General features: G+C 50.7%; 1 protein-coding gene and 1 pseudogene across 1 annotated transcript; one reads left to right on the top strand and one right to left on the bottom strand.

The window, feature by feature from the left end:
• Positions 1-832: 832 nt before the first annotated feature.
• On the top strand, positions 833-23,401 carry LOC135325862 (PIN2/TERF1-interacting telomerase inhibitor 1-like). Its single transcript, XM_064503829.1, has 5 exons — positions 833-928; positions 5,663-5,772; positions 7,748-7,840; positions 8,586-8,654; positions 22,725-23,401. The coding sequence occupies exons 1-4, from the start codon at positions 910-912 to the stop codon at positions 8,625-8,627; spliced, it is 264 nt and encodes an 87-aa protein (XP_064359899.1). The 5' UTR covers positions 833-909; the 3' UTR covers positions 8,628-8,654; positions 22,725-23,401.
• LOC135325861 (T-cell activation Rho GTPase-activating protein-like) lies at positions 13,039-22,731 on the bottom strand (annotated as a pseudogene).
• Positions 23,402-23,455: the final 54 nt, after the last annotated feature.

Genomic DNA, 23,455 nt, shown 5'->3' with positions numbered 1-23,455 from the left:
TGGGTAAGGCAAGAAGCAGAGTGCTTATATTACAGCAAGGATGATTTGGGCAGGTGGAGGGGAGGAATCTCAGAATCTTAAAAATCGTGAAAAGGAGATAAAGGCATAGTTTTCCTGAAGAGGCTTTGGAGGCTCTTCTTTGGATGTCCGTAAGAAGTAGATACCACCAAGAGCTGCCGCGATCATGCCATAAAGCTGAACTTCTCCTGGGACCAGAGGATGAGCACAAGCTGGTGGACGCAGCATTGTGAGGGCCTCTCCAGCCCTACAACTCTTTGAGAAAAGTGCAAACTGAGCTAACCTGCACTCATAAAATTTCTAAGGCAAGACAATACCCTACCAGCACGATTCACCCTGCTCTTGACCAACTTTCTAGGTAATTTCCCGACCCCCGCCAACCCCCCCACAACCGGCTCTGCCTGTGGAGACGGCTGAACGCCCCAAACGGCCCCGCCAACCCTCCCTCCCGACCCTGAGGGGAGTGAGGCAGCTGTGGCACCTCCCTGCCGTGCTCCGAGGCTGCCCGGGGCCCTCAGGGCCCCAACGCGCTGGGCAGAGGCCGCCGGGCGGCTCGGAGCCTCTCTGGGGGTCGGCGACACCCCGCTCCCCCCTCCCGGCCATGTGCGAGCGCTTCAGCTGCCCGCAGAAACGCCTGTCTAATATCCACGGAAATATGCGCGGGAATAGCCGATATTCGATATACTACGTATTTTTTTAAGGTTTATCACCCGGAAGATAGCTTTACAACCTCTGTTTCCTCACGGGTGATGGTTGCGCCCGGCTGCTTCGTGGCTTTTCAAGCAGGCTGCGCCTTCTCCGCCTTTTCCTGCGCCCGAAAGCGCGGAAGGCCCCCGACGGCGTCCCAGGAGCCGGGCTGGCGCCTCAGCGGCCGGGAGGGAGGCCCCCAGGATGGCGATGCTGGCGGAGCGTGAGTGGCTTCTCGGGGCTCCCCGGGGGAGGAACCGCTTGCTGGGGGGTGATTCCACCTGCAGCGGGGGGTGATGGCGGGAATGGCGAGGAGAAGGAGCCGTTATCCCTGCGGGGAGGGTGCCGGTCTGGGCGCTACCGCTGTAGCGGGGAGCGGGGGTCGCCTCAGGGCTGCCCCGCGCCGCCCTCCGCCAGGCCTGGGCGCTGGGCGGCTGCCCTGAGGCCGGGGGGTTGGGGCCAGGGCGAAATTCCGCTGTGGGGGAAGGAGAGAGCAGGAGATAAAGGGTTTTAGGCGGCTGCTTCGGTAAAGGCACCAGCCTGCGTAGCTCTAAGTGCAGTAGATCCCCTGGGCTCACTGGGAGAACTCATGTCTAAGGCAGAGCCATTTCTCGTAAGCCTTTCGCACAAGGGTGTTGCTGAATGGAGCATTCGTGAAGGTTTTCTATGTTGTTACGAGCCACCTGGGTAATTTCTCCCCCCCTCCCCCCGACACTGGAATCAAAAAGGGCTTTGCTCCTACCTCTGAGATGCTGGAAGGCTTGGGCTCCCTATATCTAACAGCATCGATTAAAGCCTTGGGGTGAATATCCCGGTCGATAACTTTTCTTTGGGTGAAGTTCATCTATTCAGGATACAGAACTCTCTTGGGGTTGGCCTGAGGTGGTTTTTTTTTTTTTTTTTCCTGCAGAAACAAAGTTTTTGTTACCTTGTCTTCCAAATTCAAGAAGCGTTTCTGTAAAGTAGCTTTCTCTAGTAAATGTAAATCTGTGTGTAAACCTCTCAATTACGCACGCACAATATTTCGTCTTGTTAACGGAGAGTGCAAATGCGACAAGAAGCTTTTCTAATAATAGTTACAGACTACTGCGTAGTTCCAGAATACTGCATTCATGTAGGTTTTTATGTAACAGCTCTGGTATACTTGTGTGTGGTTGTTGTTAACGTTCTTAGCTGATATTGGTAAGATTAACTGTTGTCAAGATACCCTGAAAATCATAACAGAAGGTCTAATAAATTTGTTTCCTTAACTGTAGGAAAGATGGACACAAGCGTAATGGCTAAATAGAAAATCTGGTTTCCATTGGGAGATATAGATCTGAATTGTTGAAAATTGCTTTTATGCATGTACCTTTCTGATTATTTCAGATGTCAACTGTGTTGGTACCATTTTTGAGAATTTCTTCTTTTTTTAATTTGGTACTGCAAGTTTCAGTATTGTAATGCTACGTTAATGCTTCTGGATATAGTGAAAAATAAACAAACAAAAAAACCCTTTGGAAATCGGTTGTCTTAAAAACAAATCTAACTACTGAAAGCCACCTTTCCAGAATTGTACGTTTTTGTTCATCACCTGCAAATTCAGTAAGGCCGTGTAATACACTTGTATTCTTGTTTGCAATTCTGCATCAAGTTCACATGCTCCTACTAATCCCAAAAGAGAGATGGGGAGAGGGGTTAATTGGTTTTACTACAACTGTGAAAGCACATGCATATCAGGAACCTAAAATAACAGTTTATGTAGTTTGAGTTTAAAAGCCTATCAGTAGCAGAAATGGGCAAAAGGTTAGCTTTTATTTTTCACTTATTTTTAACTCAGAGTTTTTAATAAACTTTGATAATTAACTGTCTGTCTTAGTGGTGCTCATTTTGGAGGGAAAAAACTATATGGATGGGTTTCCTAGCTTGGAATAAAAAACATTCCTGTCTGTGGACTGTATCTTTTTCTTTTCCTGATCATTGAAGGCAAATTCAGCCTATTTATTACTGTCCTTGTTATCACTAGATGTAGGCCCACAGCTCTGGTTTGGATGGGAACCCATAATCTTGCATGCTCTAGAGACATGGGCAAAGTTAGAAGTTGGGTACTGGGTCAGAAGGATTTGTGAATGCAAACATAGAATTTGGTCATTTGGGGAAATGAACTGGGTGAGTCAGAGCTCTTGAATGCCTCCTAGCTTACTTTCAGAAAATTATAGTTTAATTCCATGTCTGGTGCACATATTTGTTTGGGCAAAACAGTTTAGTAATTGATCTCTTCCAAATAGTGGGGCTTCTGGGTTAAGGGAGTATCTAAAGAAATGACACTTTTCTCCACTGGATGGTGGTACTTGCCCAGAATTTCATTAATATCTCTAGCATCATTTTCTAAGAGCAGCCCAGAACGTTGGTGTTAACTTCAGAGCTGAACTTTTTAGCTGGAAGAGAGTAGATTTTTAAAAGACCTCTGTGAGCAAACATCGCTGACAAATTGTAGGCTAAATACCTTTTTTATCATTTGTTTGGAGAGGGTAGATGATTTTATGATTGCTATATGTGACATGAAAGTGTTCCTGATTCTTCTTAAGTACTTTTGATCAATATAAGCAACTTCCTGTAGTTTCCTGCAACTAGCTTATGCTATTTGAAAATAAGACTGTGTTAACATGACAGAAATGTGAGGATTAATCCCCTTACAGTAGTTACAAGGTTTGAAGTACATGGATTAAAAGTGCTGGGAAGAGGAAGGTCTCTTAAAATTTCAAGCTTAAGAAATCTTTGCATTAAGTCTCCTCGTGTTTTGTTATCAGGGTTCTCCTGGGAGTAAAATGTCTTGGGGCTTGTCTACAGAGAGATATTCTGGAAAATTAATCAAAATTAACTTTTAAAGTGGATTAGTTGAGCTTCATCAAACAATTCAGTTTGGAAATTAATTTAAATTCACACGTTCAGTTGGCATGGATTACTTCTACTGCGTAGACAAATCCTTAGATACACACTGTACTTTACAAATGGGTGAATTGCATTGACTTTAATTTCTTGGGATTTGCAACCTCGCCACTTGGGGAACTAGTTACAGAGAGCAAAATAGTAGGTGAGCATACTGAGTATGGTGTTATAGATAGATTAAAAAATAAAATTGAGCAAGTTGGTTTTAGTGACTCAGTGAAGGAGAGTTGTTGCTAATTGAGGGATTTTAAACAAAGGGAATAATTAGAAAATATGATTGAAAGGAAGGCTGCTGCTCAGCTGGGGAGCCTAACCTTCTCTATGAAATTGGTTCTTTTTATTAACCTTAATGTCTGTTTCACGCTTAGCTACTAAAGGAAGCAATGGCCAAGATTTTCCCAGTTTTGGTAGGCCTTAACTTTTACTGCCCAGCTTGATTGATATCTTTTTAATCCATTCCCCCTATCAACCCTCTGAAACCTGGGTCCCTAGAAATTGTCTGTATCTTGGGTGAAGGAAGATGATAAAGCATGTGAAATTGATTGCCCCAAATTCCTAGCTGACTGTCTCAAACACAGTAAATGAGTGAAGTGAGCCACCTAGCCAGGCGTTCTGTTCGCAGCGGAGCGGTTGGGAAGCCTAATCTGCTTGGGCCCGTGTAAAAATCCCAGTCCACAGTAGCACTTTACCACGTTGTGTTACTAGCACAGGGTTTGTAGTGGATGTTTGTTTCTCTGAAGGCTGCCTGATGGAAATAGGTCAATCATTTGCCTATAGAGAAGTGGACCGAACGAGTGTTGTGTGGATTTCTGTCACAGCACTGAGTCACTTATACTGTAAAATCTTTTTAACAGACTGTTTGGTGTTTTACGAAATTCTTTGTCAGACTTCTGCTTTTTAAGGGACTGCCTTATGTAGCCTATGTTGAGCTTCGAAGCTTCAAAAAATGTTTAAAAAAACCAACCACCATCACACTTTCTGGTAGCATTAGTTTTTATTTAAGAAAGAACCAAGATGAGGCTAAAAATAAATTGAACTTCGCTGTGATATTCTCTCCCTCTGGCCCAGATTGTGAGTACTGCATTTTAGGGAAAGATGATTTCCTGATTATTATGAAAATGTCTCGGTGGACATGGGTTCCTACTGACTTTTTATGGCCTTGAGTTAATCGGTCATAATGATTCTCCATTTCCCATCTTGTTTAACGAAGTTTGTAATCTTCCTGTCTCCCATTCTTTTCATCTTGTTTTATTTCAGTTCTCTTCCTGCATATGTTTAGGTGCACACTTAATGTGACTGGTTAACTGTAGTAACTTTTCTTCCTCGATTTCAGTGAAGTTATTCGTAGTGATAAAGGCAAACATATGTATTTGGGCATGGGGCATTGTAGTTATTCAGTAGTAGATTTAGAACAGAAGAACCCAGATGCTGAAGATCTCTGACACCTGCAGTAATTTCTATTGACTTTTGCAGGGTTTCTGAATAAGCCATTTTGTGGCAAATCCAAAATCTGAAATTCGGTAGATTTCTGCTCTGTCATTCCATATGAGTGATTAGGTTTTATTTGGGGTTTGGCTTTTTGTTATGAAGGCAGATACTAGATCTCCTGTATTCTCGATAAGAGGAAGGATGGACAGTAGACATTTGTCAGAGCTAGGAAAACCAGCTTTGACATCTCTTCTATAGATCACCTGTTGAAGCCAAATGTAAAATAAAGTTCAAACAGAACTTAGGCCTGCACTTTTAAATGACAATTCTTAAAGCCTTTGCTAAAGTGCAGCCCGTCCCCAGGGTTTGACCAATTCCATAGCTATCTTGCTGTGGCATTATTCACATTAATAGTAATATTTTTCACTGGACTTCTTTGCAATCTATAATTTGGTAAAAATAACCCCCCCAAAAACATGTTTGGTCTGGCATAAGTTCTGTTTTTTGGAATGAAGGACTTCTCTTGAATTGATTAGAAATAAATAATATGCACACTGTAAGCACAATATAAACGGAGCCTGACTTTTCCTTCTTGCTGTAGCCCGTAGAAGGCAGAAGTGGTCTGTGGATGCACGAAACAGTGCTTGGAGTAAAGATGAATCTAAATTTGGCCAGAAGATGCTGGAAAAGATGGGCTGGTCCAAAGGAAAGGTATGACTTAAAGGAGAATTGTCTAGCTGAAAGGTTGTCTCTAAACTTTTCTTGAACTAAAAACGCTGAGAAGAGGAGAGATCTGGGTGGAAGACTTGCTGGTGACTCTCGGTCCCAGCGTTTAAACAGACGTCTTCTTTTTATGTAATTTATTCTTGAAGTCTGATGAGAATGCAGAGAAAACTTGAGCAATGTTAAATTTTTAGGTTTTTTACACAGGTACTCACTAACTTCTGGCTTTCTTCCTTTCCATTCCCCACTCCCCTCCCAAACAAGATAATGTCCCCCAGTAAAAACAGGAGCATGGATGTAAAATCAGATAAGTATTAGAGAAGACTTTATGTTGCCTTTATCCCCTCAGTTCTCTCCATGGCCTTTTATATTGTTTAAAAGAACTCCAGGATCTGCTTTAATCTTTCACCTATTTTTGAAAGGTTACTTCTGATGTGTTCCCTGAATGACTGAAATGTAGTGTGTGAGCTGTATTCCTTTCAGCTTCCAGCCTATCCCTGTGCGGTAAGGGGGTGAGGTGACTGGCTTTGGTGCTAAGAATAACTCCCTAGGTCAATGCAGACATCTCAGCTCTCCCTTAAAAGCACTTTAACTTCCACAAAGGTGTCTCAGCAAAGCGGGGAGTTGGACTTGCATGTCAGCGTGTTTTCAAGTCTTGCGTCACTAATGAAACGCACAAAGAAAATCCACAATATATCTTTAACTGTTCTCCTTCAACTCCTCTCCCTGCCCCTTTTAAAAGGAATAAAATTAGGACTGTTTTCAACTCTGAATAAATTAAAACTTACAGTGCCAAAAAAAACCCTGCTCTTGGATTGTAGCCTACTCTTGCCTCAGAAAACTGGCTTCTATTTAGTACATAAAAAATCTTCTGCCTGCCTTTAATTTCAAAAATAACCAGTGGTACCTGATTCAAAGGCTGCTGAAATCAAGGAACTGGCATTGGTTTCTCTAGGCTTTAGAACAAACTGTTGCAGTATGTGACTGAGAACTGTCTGGCTATGTAAAGGTGCATGCATGTTTGCTTTGTATGTAAGATGAAAATAGATGTATAACCCAGAGTAGAAAAAATGCTGTTAAATATTCTGTTTATATCTTAGGCAGCCAGCTCATCTCAGCGTAGATAATGCCTTTGCCGTTACGAAGACTGTGTCAGGGTGTGGAAGGAAGGCCCTGTGTTGCTTTGTGTCTGTCATCTCCCCTCATCTTCCTCACAGTAATTTTCCTGGCTTAGGCTGCAGGGTCTTCCTTTACAACAGCTACAGCTGTGCTGGAAGGTTTTATATCCCCATTTCATTATAAACTCAGACAAAGGCTTTGTCTTCCCCCCGCCCCAAATCATATAGATAAAAAGGATAATACCAGACCCAAAGATTGCTTCCAAGATGCGAATGCTTAGGGTTTTTAGAACAGACAAAACCAACATTTGTTTGCCCCCATCTCTTTACTAAGTTACGGATGTGAATGCTATAGAGGATGTTTTTAAGGCTCTGTTAGCTGCATTCTGATCCTTTCTCTGCCCCCCACCCCAACATACCTTTATTATGCAGTATGAGCTATCCTGTGTCTTATAGCTGTTTGTCATCATGCATCTGCCTTCCCAATGGCAACTGTATTTTTGGTGAGAGACACATTGATTTTGTGTGTTTTGTTTTAAAATAGTAAACACTTCGGGGTTGCCTGGGAGTGTCAGGTGGCTTCCTGATTAATCACCCAGCTACATAATGTTGTTGCTATTTTAGTGTTTATGATATTTTGCTGGAGGCTTTAGCAGTAAATTAAAAATACTTAATATCTCGTGTGTGCTAATGCCTGCAAATGAATTAAGTTGCGGGCAAGCAAATAAATAGTAACTTGTGGTTTATTGCTGTATTTCATTACAAATTGTCTTACAGTACAAAAGCTCTAGTTGCTTAGACACTGCAGAAGAATCCTTACGCTTTTGCCCTTAAATCCTCCTTAGGGTCTTGGGGCTCAGGAACAAGGGAATACAGAACATATCAAGGTTCACGTGAAAAACAACATGCTGGGGTTAGGAGCAACCATCAATCACGAGGTGAGCACTAGACCTAGGTAAGAAAATGTGGCTCCCATTTCAGCTAAAGCACAACCTTTGTAATGGGACTTCAGTGAAATCTGCTGTCACTCCTGGTGGCGGTATACACCTGTGTGAACATCTCTGCAGAAACTCTTGACCTTCAGTTTAGTTACGCTCTGTTGGGTGTTTTGGGAGAAAGTGGCTATTTGGAAAGGTTACAGTGAGTACAGGAGGCTGTTCAGAGAATAGTTGCTTTCTAGCAAACCACTAAAATACTTCCTTCCTCTGTGTCTCTTCTGTAAAGACTACCTAGCTTAGCTTTATGCCTTCTGTCTTTCCTTCTGGAACAGTCACCTTCCTGAGTGGAGCTCAGGTACATAGCAAAAGCAGAATTTAGTCCTAAAGGTACTGGATTCTGAGTCAACATCTCGAGTAACATTGTTGCCGGAAAATCACCTTAGTATTTCCTGCCTGCTGTTGAAAACATCTTGCCCAGACTATGACACGCAGAGCCAACAGCAGCTCAGCATTGTTTGAAGACATGCAAACACAACCCTTATCCCTTCTGCACTTTGGAGTGACTGTAACAAGCTGCTGTTAGTGTTGCCACCTGTGGAGTTTCAGAGGGTCCCTCCTGCCAAGAAGGGTTGAGTATCTGCAATTAAGTTACTTCTCAGAGTGCAGAATCTTAATACGCTTTTTAGTGAAATTTCTGTTAGGACTGAAAGCTCTTGCCTTGTATTCATGTGGGTGATATTTACAGGACAGCTGGATTGCTCATCAGGATGACTTCAACCAGAACTGAATGATTGCCATGGACAGGGTGAAACAGGTAGGTTCATGCTTTGCTCAGTCAGATGCTGGAAGCTTAATAGGGTTTCCATTCTTTCTGTCTTAAAAGGCTAGCTGGGACCTAATCCTTTGGGCTGCTCATAGTATGGGGTTGACAACTTCCCTTCCTCCCCCTCTCCCTGAAAATCAGTGGGAGCAGAAGGACGTGTCATCCATGATCATGCTAAAGTTTGTCTAATTGGATGCGTAAATCTTAGTGTGTTGTTTTTGCTCTGGGTCGGGCTCCTGTTAAAGGCTTTTTATTGAGATAGCAAACATCAAAATTTTGAACTTGTGTGTTTTACCCAAGACCACAACATAGAGGAGGACCTTTTGCTGGGATGTGCTACAACAGCACTTGTTTCTTTGAAAAGCAGCCAGAGTGAGTATGAAAGCTCACAACAAAAACATTCGCCATTGCAACGCGTTTGCCTTTGTTTAGCTAAGGAACTGTTGCATCTGGCTTGCATGCTCTGGTGGTTTCTTAACTGCCTACTTTTCCTGCCCTCAAAGAACTGCTTTTTAGCTTTTGACTCAGGGTTATGCATTTCTGTTTTGAATGTGGTATAATGTGATTTTTCTAGCCGTGATGTAGAGCACACAAGTGGGGAAACTATACAGCTTCCCCAAAAGAGCTATACATAAAGTCATCTAATTTTGAAAAGCTCTTGGTGTATGTTCAGTCTGACCTTTGTTTAAAAAATGAAGTAATGCTTCAATGGTGGGTGTAAGCTTACAGAAAGAACTGCACACATCAAAGCTGGTTTATCATCTCTCCTTTAGTTAGACTGGTACATCTCTCAAGTTCAGACTCTAACCGCATATCTGAACAAGTCTCTGTGGAGTGTCATTAAATCAAGAGGATCTGTTGGACAGCCTGTCCGCATGCTGCCAGTGGCAGAATTGTCACCCTAGTGAATTCAGCAAGTAGAGAGCAGAAGATTTTCTAGGAGAGGGAGGGTAGAAGGAGGAGGAGGAAAGTCAGTTACAAGAAGGATCAAATTAGTTGTTCAGGGAAAAGTTTAATTCCTTGACTCTTGTAGTTGGTGACAGTCCAGAAAATGAGGATTAAAATTCTGGATCTAAAGCTTAAACTTTTTTTAATTGCTATGTTAGTCATCCTTGTGCACTGCAGCCCTAATTGTGATCTGAGGCCACACAGTGCTAGGTGCTGTAGTTAAAATCCTAAAGCGGTAAAATAGCATATTGTAGGGAAATTCCGAAAGTTCCTGTCTGTCTTTATGTATAAATCCTACCCAAGTTCCAACTTGAGCGATGGGAAGATCAGTTAGGTGTAACTGGTGGGAAACCTGCAAACTGATGAGCAGAGAGCTGAAATGACTTGCCCAAGGACACAGTGAGTCAGCACAGAGGCAGGTTCAGTGAGCAAGGCTGACTTGTTCCTAAACCTGTGCTGTATTCCCTGGGTCATCTGTACGGATGCAAAGTGGCCCCCTAAAGCCATATTTCTCTCTTTCATATGGAGTTATTTTTCCATGGTCTTTTTAGCAACTGTGACAAGAGATTTCCATCACTGAGGATAAATTTGGGTGCAAGTTGAAAGGCCCCAGTAGGATTCAAGTTTGGTGATTTACAGACCGCAAGCATTGCTCTGAAACTTGTTTTTTGGCTGTTGTTTAAGCTGGCAAAACTCATCCAGATAACTCTGCTTGCAGCCGTGCTCCAAGATCAAATGCTTGCCCACGGTTAACCTGTTTTGCACCAGGACTCCCCAAGTCCTTCTCTGCCAAGCTGCTCTGCAGCAGGTCGGCCCCCAGGCTGTCCTGCTGCATGGGCTTCTTGCTGCTCAGAGGCAGGACCCTGCACTTGCCTTTGCTCAGCTGCAGGAGATTGCCCTCGCCAGCCTCTCAAGAGCCCTCTGAATGGCAGCACGACCCTCCAGGCTGCGAGCCCCTTCTCCCGCTTCTGTAGCCTCAGCACACTTGCTGCTTTGAAAAGTGCAGGCCAAGGGCTTGTCTCCTTTCAGGCTTGCTGCGGCTCTGTGCAGCTGCCTTGGAGCCACAAAGAGCCTGCTTTTGTGTTGTCAGGACACTCTCGTGCTGTATGGGATGCTCCCTGGCCATGGGCTTTCAGGCGGTGAGGCGAGCGTCTCCCCGGCAAGGCAGGGGTGAAGGCATCCCCATTTAGGAACAGGAGGTGTGCATCTGCCATTTCATGCAGCACCTGAGAGCAGGTCTGCAGCTCCTGCCTGACATCTTGCAATACACTCTGAGGAGAGCCAATGCAAGGGGTGAGGAGGAGGTGGGAAAACACGGCAGGATTACCTGTGCTCGCTTCCCAACCCCCCCATCATGCTGGCCTACCCCGTTGTTTCCTCTCAAGCTAGGGGCTGCCAAGAGCTCGCCCTCCTAGTTACTGCAAGCTTTGCCAGAGACCAACCCTGCTCTGCAGTTGTTTCATAGGAGTGCTTAGGGAGATGTAACTTTTTGTATATCACTGAGTATCTACTCTAGAGAGAGAAGTGTTTTGTAGGGATGTGGCCATCTCTGCTCTGCCTCGCCTGTTTGGTGGGACTGAGGCCAGAGCAGCCTGAGCTGGTACGTGACATGGTGCGGAGGAGCGGGAGGCTTTGGGGGGAGCCTGGCACCAGCCTCCCTCGGCTGAGTGGGATTGCTGGGGCCTGAGCTGAAGCTGTGCAGGAAGGCTGTGGAAAAAAGCGGCGCTGGAAGTGAAAGAAATACCCTTTCGACAAGTCTCCAGCGTTCCCCTCCAGGCCCTCCTCCCTGGTGCCCTAGGGAGCGGGAGTGACGGCTCTTCTCTTTTGCACACCCAGAGACTTCTCCAATGCCACGTCTCCTGGTGTCTGTCCCTCTCCGAGTGGGTGTGCACGTGTGCATCGTGTCGCGGCATGTCGTGTCCTCCTTGGAGTAGAGGCCTCTGCAAAGCTCTTGACTGCCCCTGCGGTTCCTTGCTGCCCTCCTAAGCCGTGGTGCCCAGGGGAGCAGGCTGGTGAATGCCAGCCAAAGCTGGTGGGCTGCACGTGTTGTGTGAAGTCTGGGCTTTGTGCAACAGAAGTGGAGGCAGAGAAAAGGCAGGTGGAGGGCGCAGGGAAAGCTGAGTGTAGAAACCTGCTGCTCAGGGCCTGGAGGAAGAGGACAGGGTTGTTCCCTGTGACCAGTGGGCTGGAACTGCAAAGCCCCGGGCTGTGCAGGAGGCCTGAGGGGAAAGGACCCTGCAGTGAAGGAACCTTTCTGCAAGTCTTCAGCCTTTATCACCAAGCTGTCCTCCCGGGGAATTGCTCCTGCAGTTCTCTTGCTTTGGGCCTTACAAGTTCACAAAATACTGCTGCATCCTGTCAATGTTGTGGGTGCCCCCCTGAAGCTGCAGGGTTTGCGTTTGGGCGGTAGCCTCTGTTAGGGCAGCTGGTGGGAGGAGTGTGGGTTGGCGGAAGGGTGAGTTTTGAGCGGCCACAGGATCAGTTCTGTAACTGGCTGCTTGGCTGAAGAGCCAGTCTGATTTACAGTGTGTGAAACCTCTTCCTATTCTTCCAGGGAAGATGAAGCAGAGCTCCCGAGAGTCCAAGTGTGCTTGGGATTTGTGAACCATTTGCTTCCCCTTTGTTCAGAGAGGTGATAAAAAAACAGTGCTTCCCCCAGCACCCACACAGGCTCGTGGCTGGCTGTGTGCATGTGAGCTGGCTGTGCCTCTGGGGATGGGGTCACTTGGCCCAGCAGATCGCCTTTCCCCATGCATTTTCCTTGCTGCTCTTTTCAGACTATCGATTGAAGGTGTTGCCTCCTCCTGTCAATGTGGAGCCTTCTGCAGTTCCTCAGAAGCTTTCATTTTTTGTCCTAGTGACACAGGCAATAGGGACTGACTGCTCTCACAGTTCAGAGAGAAGTGCAACCAGAGCACCTAAGCAAGGGGGGCTTCCTTTCCCTGGAGTCAGGACTTGTCCTGGTGCAGAGGCACATGGCAGCTGCAGGTGCTGCTGCCTGGCTACTGCTGGCAGAGTAGCAGCATGTTATCATTTGCGGGGTTTTGCAACTGGATATGGTGCATTATGGGCATTGAAACACTTGTTGGATCAGAGAACTAAGCAAGTTCCCCTCAGAATGACCCTGGTCACCTTCATGGCTGCGTTTCCAAGGGACCTGCATGGCTGAGGTTCTGTGCTGCTTGCCATGGGAGACGGGGGCATTCAGGCATGCAGAGGGAATGTGGACCAAGAAAGCAGCATTTTGCGCCTGCTTTGCGCAGCCCTCAGTGCCCCTGGGCCTGCAGAGCAGTGGGGAAGCAGGCCCGCTGCCTGGAGCCCGTCTCAGCAGGGAGGTGTGTCAGATGCCCTCCTCTCTGACCAGGTTCTGTCAGGTATTCCACGCGTGGGAGGGGAACTCTTTGCATTTGAAATGAACAGGTCAAGATCAAGGTGACAACAAAGAACAAGGCGGTGTTTATTAACAGTAGGAGCAGAGCAGGTAGCATCATTCGCAATGCACGGAGAGCTTTTGGTGACCAGCCTTTCAAGATCTCATCCCAAGGCTGTTCAGGCAGGCGGGTTTCCACTTTTGCTCACTGAATCAGTTTGCTAGATCATCCCTCATTTTTCCTTCTCTCTCTTCTCAGTGTTTTCCAGTTCTGCACAGACATTTAGTGGCCTTGGCGGGGATTTTTGGGAAAGCTGTCTAGTTGATGGAAGGTCACTCCAAGTGTTACCGAGGTATTAAATGGTGCCAAAGAAGACATCTTGTGTTCAGTCCCAGGAGAAGCTAAGCAGTACTTCTGCTTGGTGATTTGATCAAAAGCAGATGTCCCATTCCAACAGCTAACGTTGCCAACTTCACAGCTGACATCATCTTTGCAGGGAATACAACTGAAGGTGCATACCCAGATGCCTCCCAAAGCATTGTCATATGCTCGTCATGTCTCGGTACCACAGGCAAGTTGCCAGGTGCAGGGACCAGCTGAGTGTTTCCTCCTGCCTAATTCCAGAGCTCTGGGCGTGGTAGGACAGGTCAATCCCTGCCTGCATAGCCAGTAGCTGCAGTGCTGGCTAACCTCCTCAGTGCCATGAGTACGGCAATGCAAATGATCTCCTGCCAAGGCAGGTGCCCACACATTCCCATGAAAGACACTAGGAATGACAGCATCTTGGCCTCAAGCCATTCCTTTTGTATGAATGTCCCTGATGCGTCCAGTCCCTAGCAACAGGAAGAAGAGCTCTTCGGTAGCTGCATTCTAAGGGCCTGTAATACTTTTCAGCACGCATAGCTTTTTTTCCCCTTCTTGCGTTAATGGCTCGGTTGTTAGCTGCCCTTCTTAGGCAGCTAAGAGCACTTTCTCCAAGGGAGTGTGGTTCTCCTGGCACCCTTGCCAAACTTTAGAGCCTATGGCAACGGTGTAATCCTTTCCGCCTTGCACATTTTGTTGCCATAATCCCGCCTTGCACATTTTGTTGCCGTAATCCCATGGGCATGTAGGCTGGGGGGTGTCCCCTCGATGGTCAAGCAAGCATTTCCTTTTTGAAAGCACTTAATGCTGCCTGGTGTTGAGGTTCCCAATTCCGTAGGGAGCTTTTCCTCAGCAAATCATGCAGAGGTGCTACTTGCATACGGAATCCAGGAAAGTGTCACCTCCAAAACCCCCCAAGTTCCTCAGACAGGTCTCAAGGGTTTTGATCTGAAAGTGTGGGAATGTTTTCTATCACCTCTCATATAGATTCTGGCAGTGTTTTCCGTCCCCCTATCCATCGGGTGCCCAAGAAGGTGACCCCTGGGCTGGGTCCTTGACAGGATTCACACACGGCTCCCAGTCGATGCGCTGCAGGGGTCCCAGGGAAACTGCCAGGGGAGTTTCTTCCAGCAGGAACCGTGCGGGTTGTGGTTTCCACCTCCGAATCCTTCTGTGCAGAACCTCGGGCCCTGAGCACATGCCTTGGAGACACCTCTGCCGTGTCCTGTGCACAGCTGGGGCATGGGCAGGGGGGCAGAGTGTCCTGCTTGGACGTGGTGGATCTCGCGGCTGATACTGTGAGGCCATAGAGGGAACTCTCGTGGTCAGGCAGGTTCTAGGGAGGCTCTTCATAAGGGGGGGGTTCTTCCAGAATTCCTCTGCTCCACCCTCCTCTCGGAACACTTCCTCCGCTGCCTTGAAATGGGGCCTTTGCTGATATGCCACAGGCAAGGGCTTTTCTTGTCTCCCTGGACAATTGTGCAGGAGAACTGACTGTCTGTCCTTGGGGAGCTGTCTCTCTGGCAGCTCCTGTTTTCCCAGGCCCCCAGCTCTGGAGGATTTTTGGGCACCTTTTCCTGCGGTTTGCCAAAGAGCATGACACGCAGCGCTTTCCGATGGCTCTGCCAGGTGTCCTGCCGTCCTCGGTGCACTTGATGGAAAAAGCCTGGGGCCTCTTTCGAAAGGTCTTTTGTGGAGTAGAGGGTGAAAGTAGTGTGGAAGTGGGGAAGACGGAGGCATCAGATGAGGCAAGGAGCTGTGCAGGGAGCAGCTGGAGGCTGTTTGGGGCAGGGAGAGCTGTTTGATAGTTGGGAAGGCAATCCTGCAGGGTGTTGTGCCAGTGCCTCCTTCTGCAACCTTAGCTGTTACTGCTGCCCTGGCAGTTTGCCCTCCCTCTCGCTGGCCTCCTGCTCCCTTGCCCAGCCTTCCAGGCGGTCGTGGCAGGACAGGTCTGGTTCTGAGAAGCACCTGTCCATGCTGCTGATGCCACTGGTGAAATTGCTCAGGGAAGGGGCAGAGACGCAGGTAGGATAGGGCCTGCGGAGACTGCTGCTCCTGCCCTTGGGCTGCTCCAGCTCCAACACGGGGGTGCTGCCTTCAGCTTGCGGCTCCGCGCTGTTGCAGGCAGAACCGTCATGCTGAGGAGCCCCTGGGTGTCCTGTGGGGAGAAAGAGCCTGCTAGGTCTTTGTTAGGGGCCACCTGAAGATACAAGGGGGCTTTCGCTGTGGAACCACGCACCCTAGGAAAACAAGGACCCCCGAGGACAATGTCCTGTGAGAGTGCACTTCTAGGCCAGCGTTAGCAACTAGGAGAGGAGCAGAAGTGCACAGACGTTTCCCATCTGGGAGGAATGCTGTTCTGGGAGTGCTGTCCTTTGGAAAGTGTTCCAGGGGGCAACCACTGCACTACCATGTTCAAGTGTCTGCAGCTCTCTGCATTGCCACAGCCTTCTGTCTTCTGCTATGCAAGGCAAGACTGCAAACCAGCAGCCCTGGCCTGGCACAACCATCAGTGCCTCCTCCTACCTGTGGAGCTGTTGGTGTGCTCCGGTGACTCCTGGGCCGAGGGACTGAAGGGCAAGGTGATGTCCTCCCCAAATATTGCTCGGCAGTTGTCTATTAGGAACGCCACCAGGGCTGTCACCTGCACACAGAAAACCCGTGATGTCAGAGATTTGCCTGTCCTGTTGCACACAGCCCTGATGTGGGGCGCCCCAATGTTCAGAGGTGCTGCTTCGTTGAGCTTTGGCAAGGGCACGGGGCTGTGCGGGGCTGGCCCCGAGCTGCGCCAAAGGCGGGAGCCAGGGGCTGAACTCCACAGACCTTGTCGTTCCTCTCCTTCAGCTCTGCCAGCGTGAGCACGTTGTCCGTGCAGGGGCTCAGCATATTTGGCCCCACGCAGATCGCAAGGTTGCTGGTGTCCATCTTGCTGGTCTCCACATTTTCGCTGATGTGACGCAGCACAGCGAGCAAGCGCTGGAGCAGCAGGAGGTTTGCTGTGGGCAGGCTGTCGGCCACCCTAGGGAACACAAACCAAAGGGAAGGTTAAAGATGCAGGGCACAGGCACCGCTCCACCGTCATGGGAGGAAGCTGGAGTGCCCTCCAAAATGGTGGGACCGGTTCAAACTCTTACTCCTTCAGCTTGTCAATTTTGTCCTGCTGGCTTGGCTTCTCCAGCGCTTGCATCCACTCCTCGTAGAGGCTGTCCGCGAGGAGTTTGGAGGGGATATCCCGAAGAAAGTCCTGCAAGGCCAAGGTCCTTTAGAGGATGCTCTCAACAGTGCCAGTGAGCAGAGCATCGCGGTGCCTTGGGCTCACAAGCAGGCAGGTTGCTTTGAGCTGCCTGCTCCCAAAGGTGCTCCTGAGCACTGAGAGCGCGGGGGGCTGTGCGAGTGCGTGCCAAACGCACTGGTGTTAGTGCAGGAGCAGGACCCAGCTCCTAGCTGAGCCTTTGGTGCAGCCCTGAGTCTCCGTGGTCCTCCCTGAGGAGAGGAGGATGCTGAGGAGGAGGTGGAGGAAGGGAGTTTCCCATGGTCATGCAGGGAATCAGGGGCAGAACTAGGGCAGCTGACAATCTGAGGGGGAAGAAAAGTGCCACAGTGTCCTAAGCCTGAAGCCCGGAGTCTGGCTTCAGTAGGCTTTTAGCTTGGAGTGCCACCGAGGGGAGTGGAGGCACTGCCAGGGGCCCATGCACATGAGGCACGTGCTCGGAGAGCTGTGTGCTCTGCTGGTGCAAGGAATTCACCTTCAGCACCACTGCCAGGAGGTGCACGGGTCTGCTGTCCAGGTCAGCGCTCTTGCCCTGGTTTAGGACCTCCTTCAGCTCCTTGCGGGCCTTCTCGCTCGCCGCCTTCCTGAAGATGCCCTCGGTGGCAGGCCCTTTCTCATACAGTATAGCCAGGAGCTCCTGCAGGAAGGAATGGACAGGTTTGGACTTGGGGGCACACTCTGCTTTGCTTGCCTTAGTATCTCCTTCTCGCTCCACGTCGATCACACTGGCAATAACCTGGTATTTCCTAGGCACCCGTGCCAGTGGTGTGGGCTGGAGCAAAGCCGCAGAGCTGGCCCCCGTCCCCCCCTGGGCTGGGACCTGGCCTGCAGGCCTTGCGTGTCAGCAGCGCGTGCGGAAGGGGAAGCCCCAAAGCGCCTCTCTCTTGAGAGCCCCAGCACAAGTGCTGGGCAGGCTGTGTCGCGCGAGAGGCCCGAAGCAGTGTGCCTCTGTGGGCAGGCTTGCTTACCTGGACTGGCTGGGGCAGGCCCCCGTCTTGCCCGCAGAGAGCTGCCAGAGGCTGGCCAAAGAGAGCCGCCCTGGGGCCAGAGGCGAGCTGCCCTGGGACAGGGCAGGCCCTGCTGGCAGGGGTTCCTCGCCGAGCAAGTGGCCAGGAGATCACCTGCCTTCTTGCCTTCGCTCCCTCTGCTGCAAGCAAAAGCAAAGCCCAACTCAGGGTAGAAAACCTGGCGCAGAGGCTGCCTTTTGCGTGTGTGCGGTGCCCTGTGCTGCAGGGTCTCCCACAGCTTGTCCGGAGGCGCCGAGGTTTTGCACGGGGGGAGGGAACAAGCAGCCTGTCCGAAGGCAGTTGCTGCCGTTCTTTCTCCGACTCACCAGCCGAGTGGCCAAGTGCCTCTTCGCCGTCGGAAGGGTCCAAGCGGGGGCCTTTCTTGGCGTCAGCCTGTGAGAAAGGGCTGATGGTTACAGAGCCGCCCCTCCTCAGTGGGGGCCTCGAGGGAGCTGCTCCAGCGATGTTGCTGCAGCAATGCAGGCATGTGGGAGAGGCTGCCAGGAAAAGCAGGGGTGGTCCAAGGGCTGCGGAGGAGAGGCTGGAGGTGCAGGCCTGACGCTGTGCCTCTGTGCCACGGGGGCTGTGGCAAAGGCTGCTGCTGCAGCCAGCGCCCCCGAAGCGGCCCTGCAGCCCCCAGCCCCCTGCACAGTTGCAGGCTGCTCCCTTGATCCCGAGCAGCCCCCGTGCGGCACAAGGGGTCTGCATGTGACCGCAGGGACAGTCTGCTGTGCCGTGCTCTCCCTGGCACCAGGCATTTGCTGCCTTTGCATGCCCCAGGGAGCTGCCGCGCGGTGCGGAGATCGCCCGCGTGCGCAGGCAGCCCGGGCAGGGCACAGGGAGCCCCTGCTCACCTCTACCGAAATCAGCGTCTCCACGGTCGCCGCCGTCAGTGACATCTCCTAGGCAAGAGAGCAAAGAGGCGCCGTGAGAAACTTGTGCAAGGGTGGGTTTGGGGAAGGCGAGCCACTGTTGGGGCAGAGCGGCGAGTGTGAGGACACTTACGGGACCGTAGAAGCCAATGACCTTGGTGAGGAGCCGCAGGGAGGGCAGTCGGGTGAGCCTGGCTCCTGGGGCTCCTGGGCTCTGCCTGTGCACAGGGAAGGGCACGGGAAGAGCTCTGTCACCCCCAGCCCTCGCTGCTCTCTCTGCTGCCAGCCAGCCCCACGCTGCCTGGCAGCCCGACCCCCGAGAGCCTCCCGCAGCGCTGGCTGCCAGCACCGCTCTGCAGCTCCCGGCGTCGGTGCTGACTGCAACCGCGAGGCTGAGCAAGTCACGCGGCTCTGCGCAGGAGCTGCCCTGGGCAGTGGGGGCACCTTTCCCCACCGACATTTGGGTCTTTCTGCGTGCAGCTCCACCGGGAGCACTCGCCCACTCTCAGCCTTGCGGCGGCAGGTTGCATTCCCTGGCAGAGCTTACCGGAGCATCGTGTCCAGCCAGAGCTGCTTCACCTCCTGCGACCTGCAGCACAAAGGAGACCCAGCCTCAGCCCCGCTGCCCCTCCTCCTGCTTGGGACAGATGCGGCCCCAAACAGCTCTCGCCCCCGTGGGCAGAGTCCCCGGGCCAGGGCCGAGCCACGTGGGGCAGGACAGGGGCTCGCGCAGGGCGCTGGGACCTGTCGCCCCCACTCACCCAAAGGTCACCACGCAGAGGTTGGTGGGCCAGACGAGGATGAGGGTGCGGCTGCACTTGAGGCCAAAGACCTCCTCCTCCTCCTCCTCAGGCCTGGCTGCGGCTGCCTCCTCGCTGCACAGCACCCAGAGCTCGCTGAGCCGCACGCGGTGCTTCAGCCAGAAGATGGAGCCGCACCTGCAGGGAGGCAGAGCAGGGCCTGGGGTGTGGGTGTGCAGCGTGGGGGCCACCCCAGCTGTCCCCCAGGAAGAGCCGTTTCCCAGGGCAGAGCCATGGGGAGGGTGGCCCCGAGCCCCAGGCAGCAGCAAGGAGCCTCCTTTGCAGCCGCCACGCAGAGGCCGTTGGAGAAGTGGCTGCAGGGCAGTGATGCCAGCAGCACCCTTGGTGAGGGCCTGCAGGGGAGGAGGACAAGAGCAGGAGCCTGTGCCCTTCTCCTGCCCCCTGCTCTCCTTCCAGAGCAGTGCTGGGCATGCAGCGTTCCCGCGGGAGACCCTGGCCGAGGCGGTGCTGGGGAGGAAGGAGGGCTGTGGTGGCTCTTCTTACTTGAAGCTGGCGATGGCGACCGCGTGGGGGAAGAGCAGGAGGTGCCTCTGGCGCGTGCGCTGGTGCCGCGTCACCTGCGCAGGGAGGGTGAGCAGGAGCTGGGGGCTCCCGCTGGAGACGAAGGTGCCGAGGGGCGGCGGGGGCCGGGAGGCTGCCCTGCGCCAGAGCCCGCGGCGGGCGCCAGGAGCCACGGGGCCAGGGGCCCCAGGCTGTGCCTGCGTGGCAGCAGCGCCACGGGCGCCGCAGATGTTGGCCTGCCCCATGGCGCCGAGGCCGGGCAGACGGCTGCGGCAGCGCCAGGCACCGACCAGGCCTGCGTGAGGCTGGACGCGTGTCCCTGTGCCGGGCAGTGACCCCAGGCTGGGAGCCACCTCTGTCCGCACTGCCCCACGCCAGCGCAGTGCCGCACGGGGAGGGGGACACGCGCTGGTGGCCGTGGCCGGGTCACTGTGATGCCACTGTGGCACATTGTGATGCGCCGGCCGGGACGGGTGGAGCCCTGGGGGGCTGCAGGAGTGACAGGCCATCTCCCGGCCTCTGTCTCCTCCGACGCTGGGGCATTTCCATGTCTGCAGTCTGGGACATGGGAGGAACTGTGTTCAGAGTATGTGCAGTAAAATGAGTTCTGTAAAGTACAAAAAGAAAACCTCAACTAAAAACACACACCGGGTTTCTGTGTAGGCGCTGGGATGCTGTGCCTGCTGCCTTTCTTGAAAGCCGTTCCTGAGAGGGCATTTCCCCCACAGGTTTCCAAATCACAGAATCAGCAACTGGTTGAGGTTGGAAGGGACCTTTGGAGATCATCTAGTTCAACCCTCCTTCTCACTAACCTCCTTTCAGGTTTGGAAAGGATGCCATTAAGTCCCCTCCAGAGCCAACTCTCCTCCAGGCTTAGATAAAGTGCTACAGCCCCCCGACCATCGTGATTACTGTCTGTTGGACTTGCTCCAGCTTATCGACCTGTCAGGTTAACCATGGGCAAGCATGTTATATAGTTGGCCATCATCCAGTTTCAATTGGCATTAAAAGTCAGCTGAAAAACTGAAAACTGAAAAATTTTCCATACCCCATATTATCCCCAGGCAAACGGTACTGTAGAACGTACAAACGGACTCTTAAAACGAACCCTGAGACCGCACAATCCCGGATGGGCGCGACGAATATCTGATGCAGTAACTAAAGTCAATGGACGATGGGGAGTAAATGGCTGCCCCAGACTCACTGCTTTTTGCCCTAATCCTCCATCCCTCTTACCCGGGACTAGGGAGAATAAGAAACCGAGGAATCCCTTGTATTACCCGGGACAACCGGTTCTAGTGCACTTACCCACTGTGGGACAAATACCTCTAGTACTAAAAGCTTCAAAAAATCTGTATGCATGGGTAGCTACTGATGCCCGTGGGAAAGATCTTAGAATCCATACCAGGTGGATCCTCCCTTCCTTTTAGGTCAATTAATCTGAAAGGAAGAGGGCACTGAGGAAGAAGACTTGTCTTATGTCGAGCTTGAGTGTCCTCAACGATACTACCTGTGGTAGTTAGAATAGTTATTTTTATCATTTTTTGTAATTGTGTGCTGCGATCATAATTAGCTTTATTGTTGAAAACACAACAGCCAAGAATGGCATTCTTAACCTGTGTTGGAAAAATACTTCTTGTCTTAATGTGCTTATATGTGCTATGGCAAACCTACCACCAGCATACACTTCTGGGGCTTGGTATTGTACCGGCCGAATAGGTGATGAGGCAACCACATTCTTCAGCCCTCTGGGCAACAGAGATGCAGCTTACTTTCAATTCCCACCAGGGATAAACGGGCCATTTGCTCAGGGCATTGGAGCTAAGAAAGGGCATTATTGGATCTGTGGACACACAGCACACAAATTTTTACCCGCGGGGTGGTTGAGAATTTGTTATATAGGGATTATCAGACCTTTGTTTTTCCTTTTACCAGAAACAAGCGGACCTCGGTTAGGCATAAAGGTACATGATAACCTTGGAGACAGAAGTGTTGCCTGTAAGACGGGATCCATTAAAGTAAATTTGGGTGGGACACAAAAAGTGGGGAAATAATGAGTGGCCTCCTGAACGAATAATTCAACATTACGGGCCTGCAACCTGGAATAATCAGACTACAAGCGGCTCTAGAAATTATTACCAACAAAACCGCTGACGCAATAGATCTTTTAACTCGGCAATCCCAACAGATGCGCACGGCAATCCTTCAGCACCACATGGTTTTCAGATTACCTGTTAGCTGAAGAGGGAGAAGTGTGTGGGAAATTAAATATTCCTAACGGTTGTTTGGAAATAGATGATGTAAGCGAAGTAGTTCTCCAGTTAACCAAAGATATCAGAAAAATAGCCCACGTCCCCGTCCAAACCTGGAATGGCTGGAGTGGCGATTTGTAGTCCTGGTTACTGGGGGCACCGTGGGTGAAACAGTTAATATTGTATTTGTTAGGTGCAGTTGCCGCCTTAATGTTCTTGTATCATTCCTTGCTTTGTTCAATTAATCTGACATGTTGTGTCAAATATGCAATTTGTTCCTACCACCTTGCCCGACGGCATAAAGAAAATCCGTGCCATCCATTGGCCATGGCCAACCACAGTACCCATCATTTCCCAGTTTCTCCTGAAGGAGGAAATTGCATATTGACATCCACAGCGCATTTGCCAGCTGTTTTATGCCTATTGTAACGACACTACCTCCTTAACTCAGTTTTGATGTCTGTTTTGTAAAGTTAAATGTTGTTGAAGTTGTTAAGGAATAAGCTTGCATTGAGCAAGACCTCTGTTTTTTACCCAAACCTATGTTATTCCCACGACTTCCCCCCTGTCCCTAATTCTCTCTCCCTTCCTTCCTTCCTTGCTTGCTTGCTTTCTCTCTCTCTCTCTCTCTCTCTCTCTCTCTCCTGCTGCCAAGCTGCAATGTCAAGACACAGGGTGGTGTAGAGAACCAGTTCTCTACATGCAGTTTTGTCTCAACATTGCTGCTGCTGCTGCAAAGCCGCTGCTGCCAAGGCGCATCGGGCAATGCCGCACCGGGGCCCCCAGGAGCCGTCCGCGAGGTAAACAACCTCGTGCACCTGCACGAGGTAAAAAGGGCGCGAAAAGGGCAGAAGGTCATCTCTAGGGCACGGACTGCACGTACTCATTTGCCATCTGCACATGAGCAGGAGTCCCCAGATGCCCCAGCCCGTTTCTGGAAGGTTCCGAGAGGGCGGACTGCGCATGACAGTTAATCTGCATGGGAAGCGAGGAAGCACCTCCCAGAGGTGGGGCAAGAACCTATAAAAACTGCAGACTGTGTGAATGGGGGGGTGGGGGGCTTGCTTGGGACGACTGAAGAACTCGAGCGGAGTCAGCAGAACCAGATGGGAGCTTCCCGCCTCTGCCCCCCACCCCCGCCGCCGCCGAGACTCCCAAGAGAAGAGGACCAATGGGACGCTGCTGGATCCACGGGTGGTGATATCTGTCTTTCCCTCTCTCTCTCTCTCTCTCTCTCTGTCTTCCCCTTTTCCTCTCTTTTTCCTAAACGTGTGACGCGAGACGTGTCTAGTTAGTTGATTCCATTTTGCCTTAATAAATCTTAAAAGTGGTTGGCTGGTGTCGTTTTCACCTTAATTCAGTCCAAGGGCATCACGAACTTGGTCG

The sequence above is a fragment of the Dromaius novaehollandiae genome, unplaced genomic scaffold (assembly GCF_036370855.1).
Source record: "Dromaius novaehollandiae isolate bDroNov1 unplaced genomic scaffold, bDroNov1.hap1 HAP1_SCAFFOLD_30, whole genome shotgun sequence".
In the NCBI taxonomy this organism is placed as follows: domain Eukaryota; kingdom Metazoa; phylum Chordata; class Aves; order Casuariiformes; family Dromaiidae; genus Dromaius; species Dromaius novaehollandiae.
Note: the sequence above shows the minus strand (reverse complement) of the source record. Positions and strands in the feature narration are given on the sequence as shown.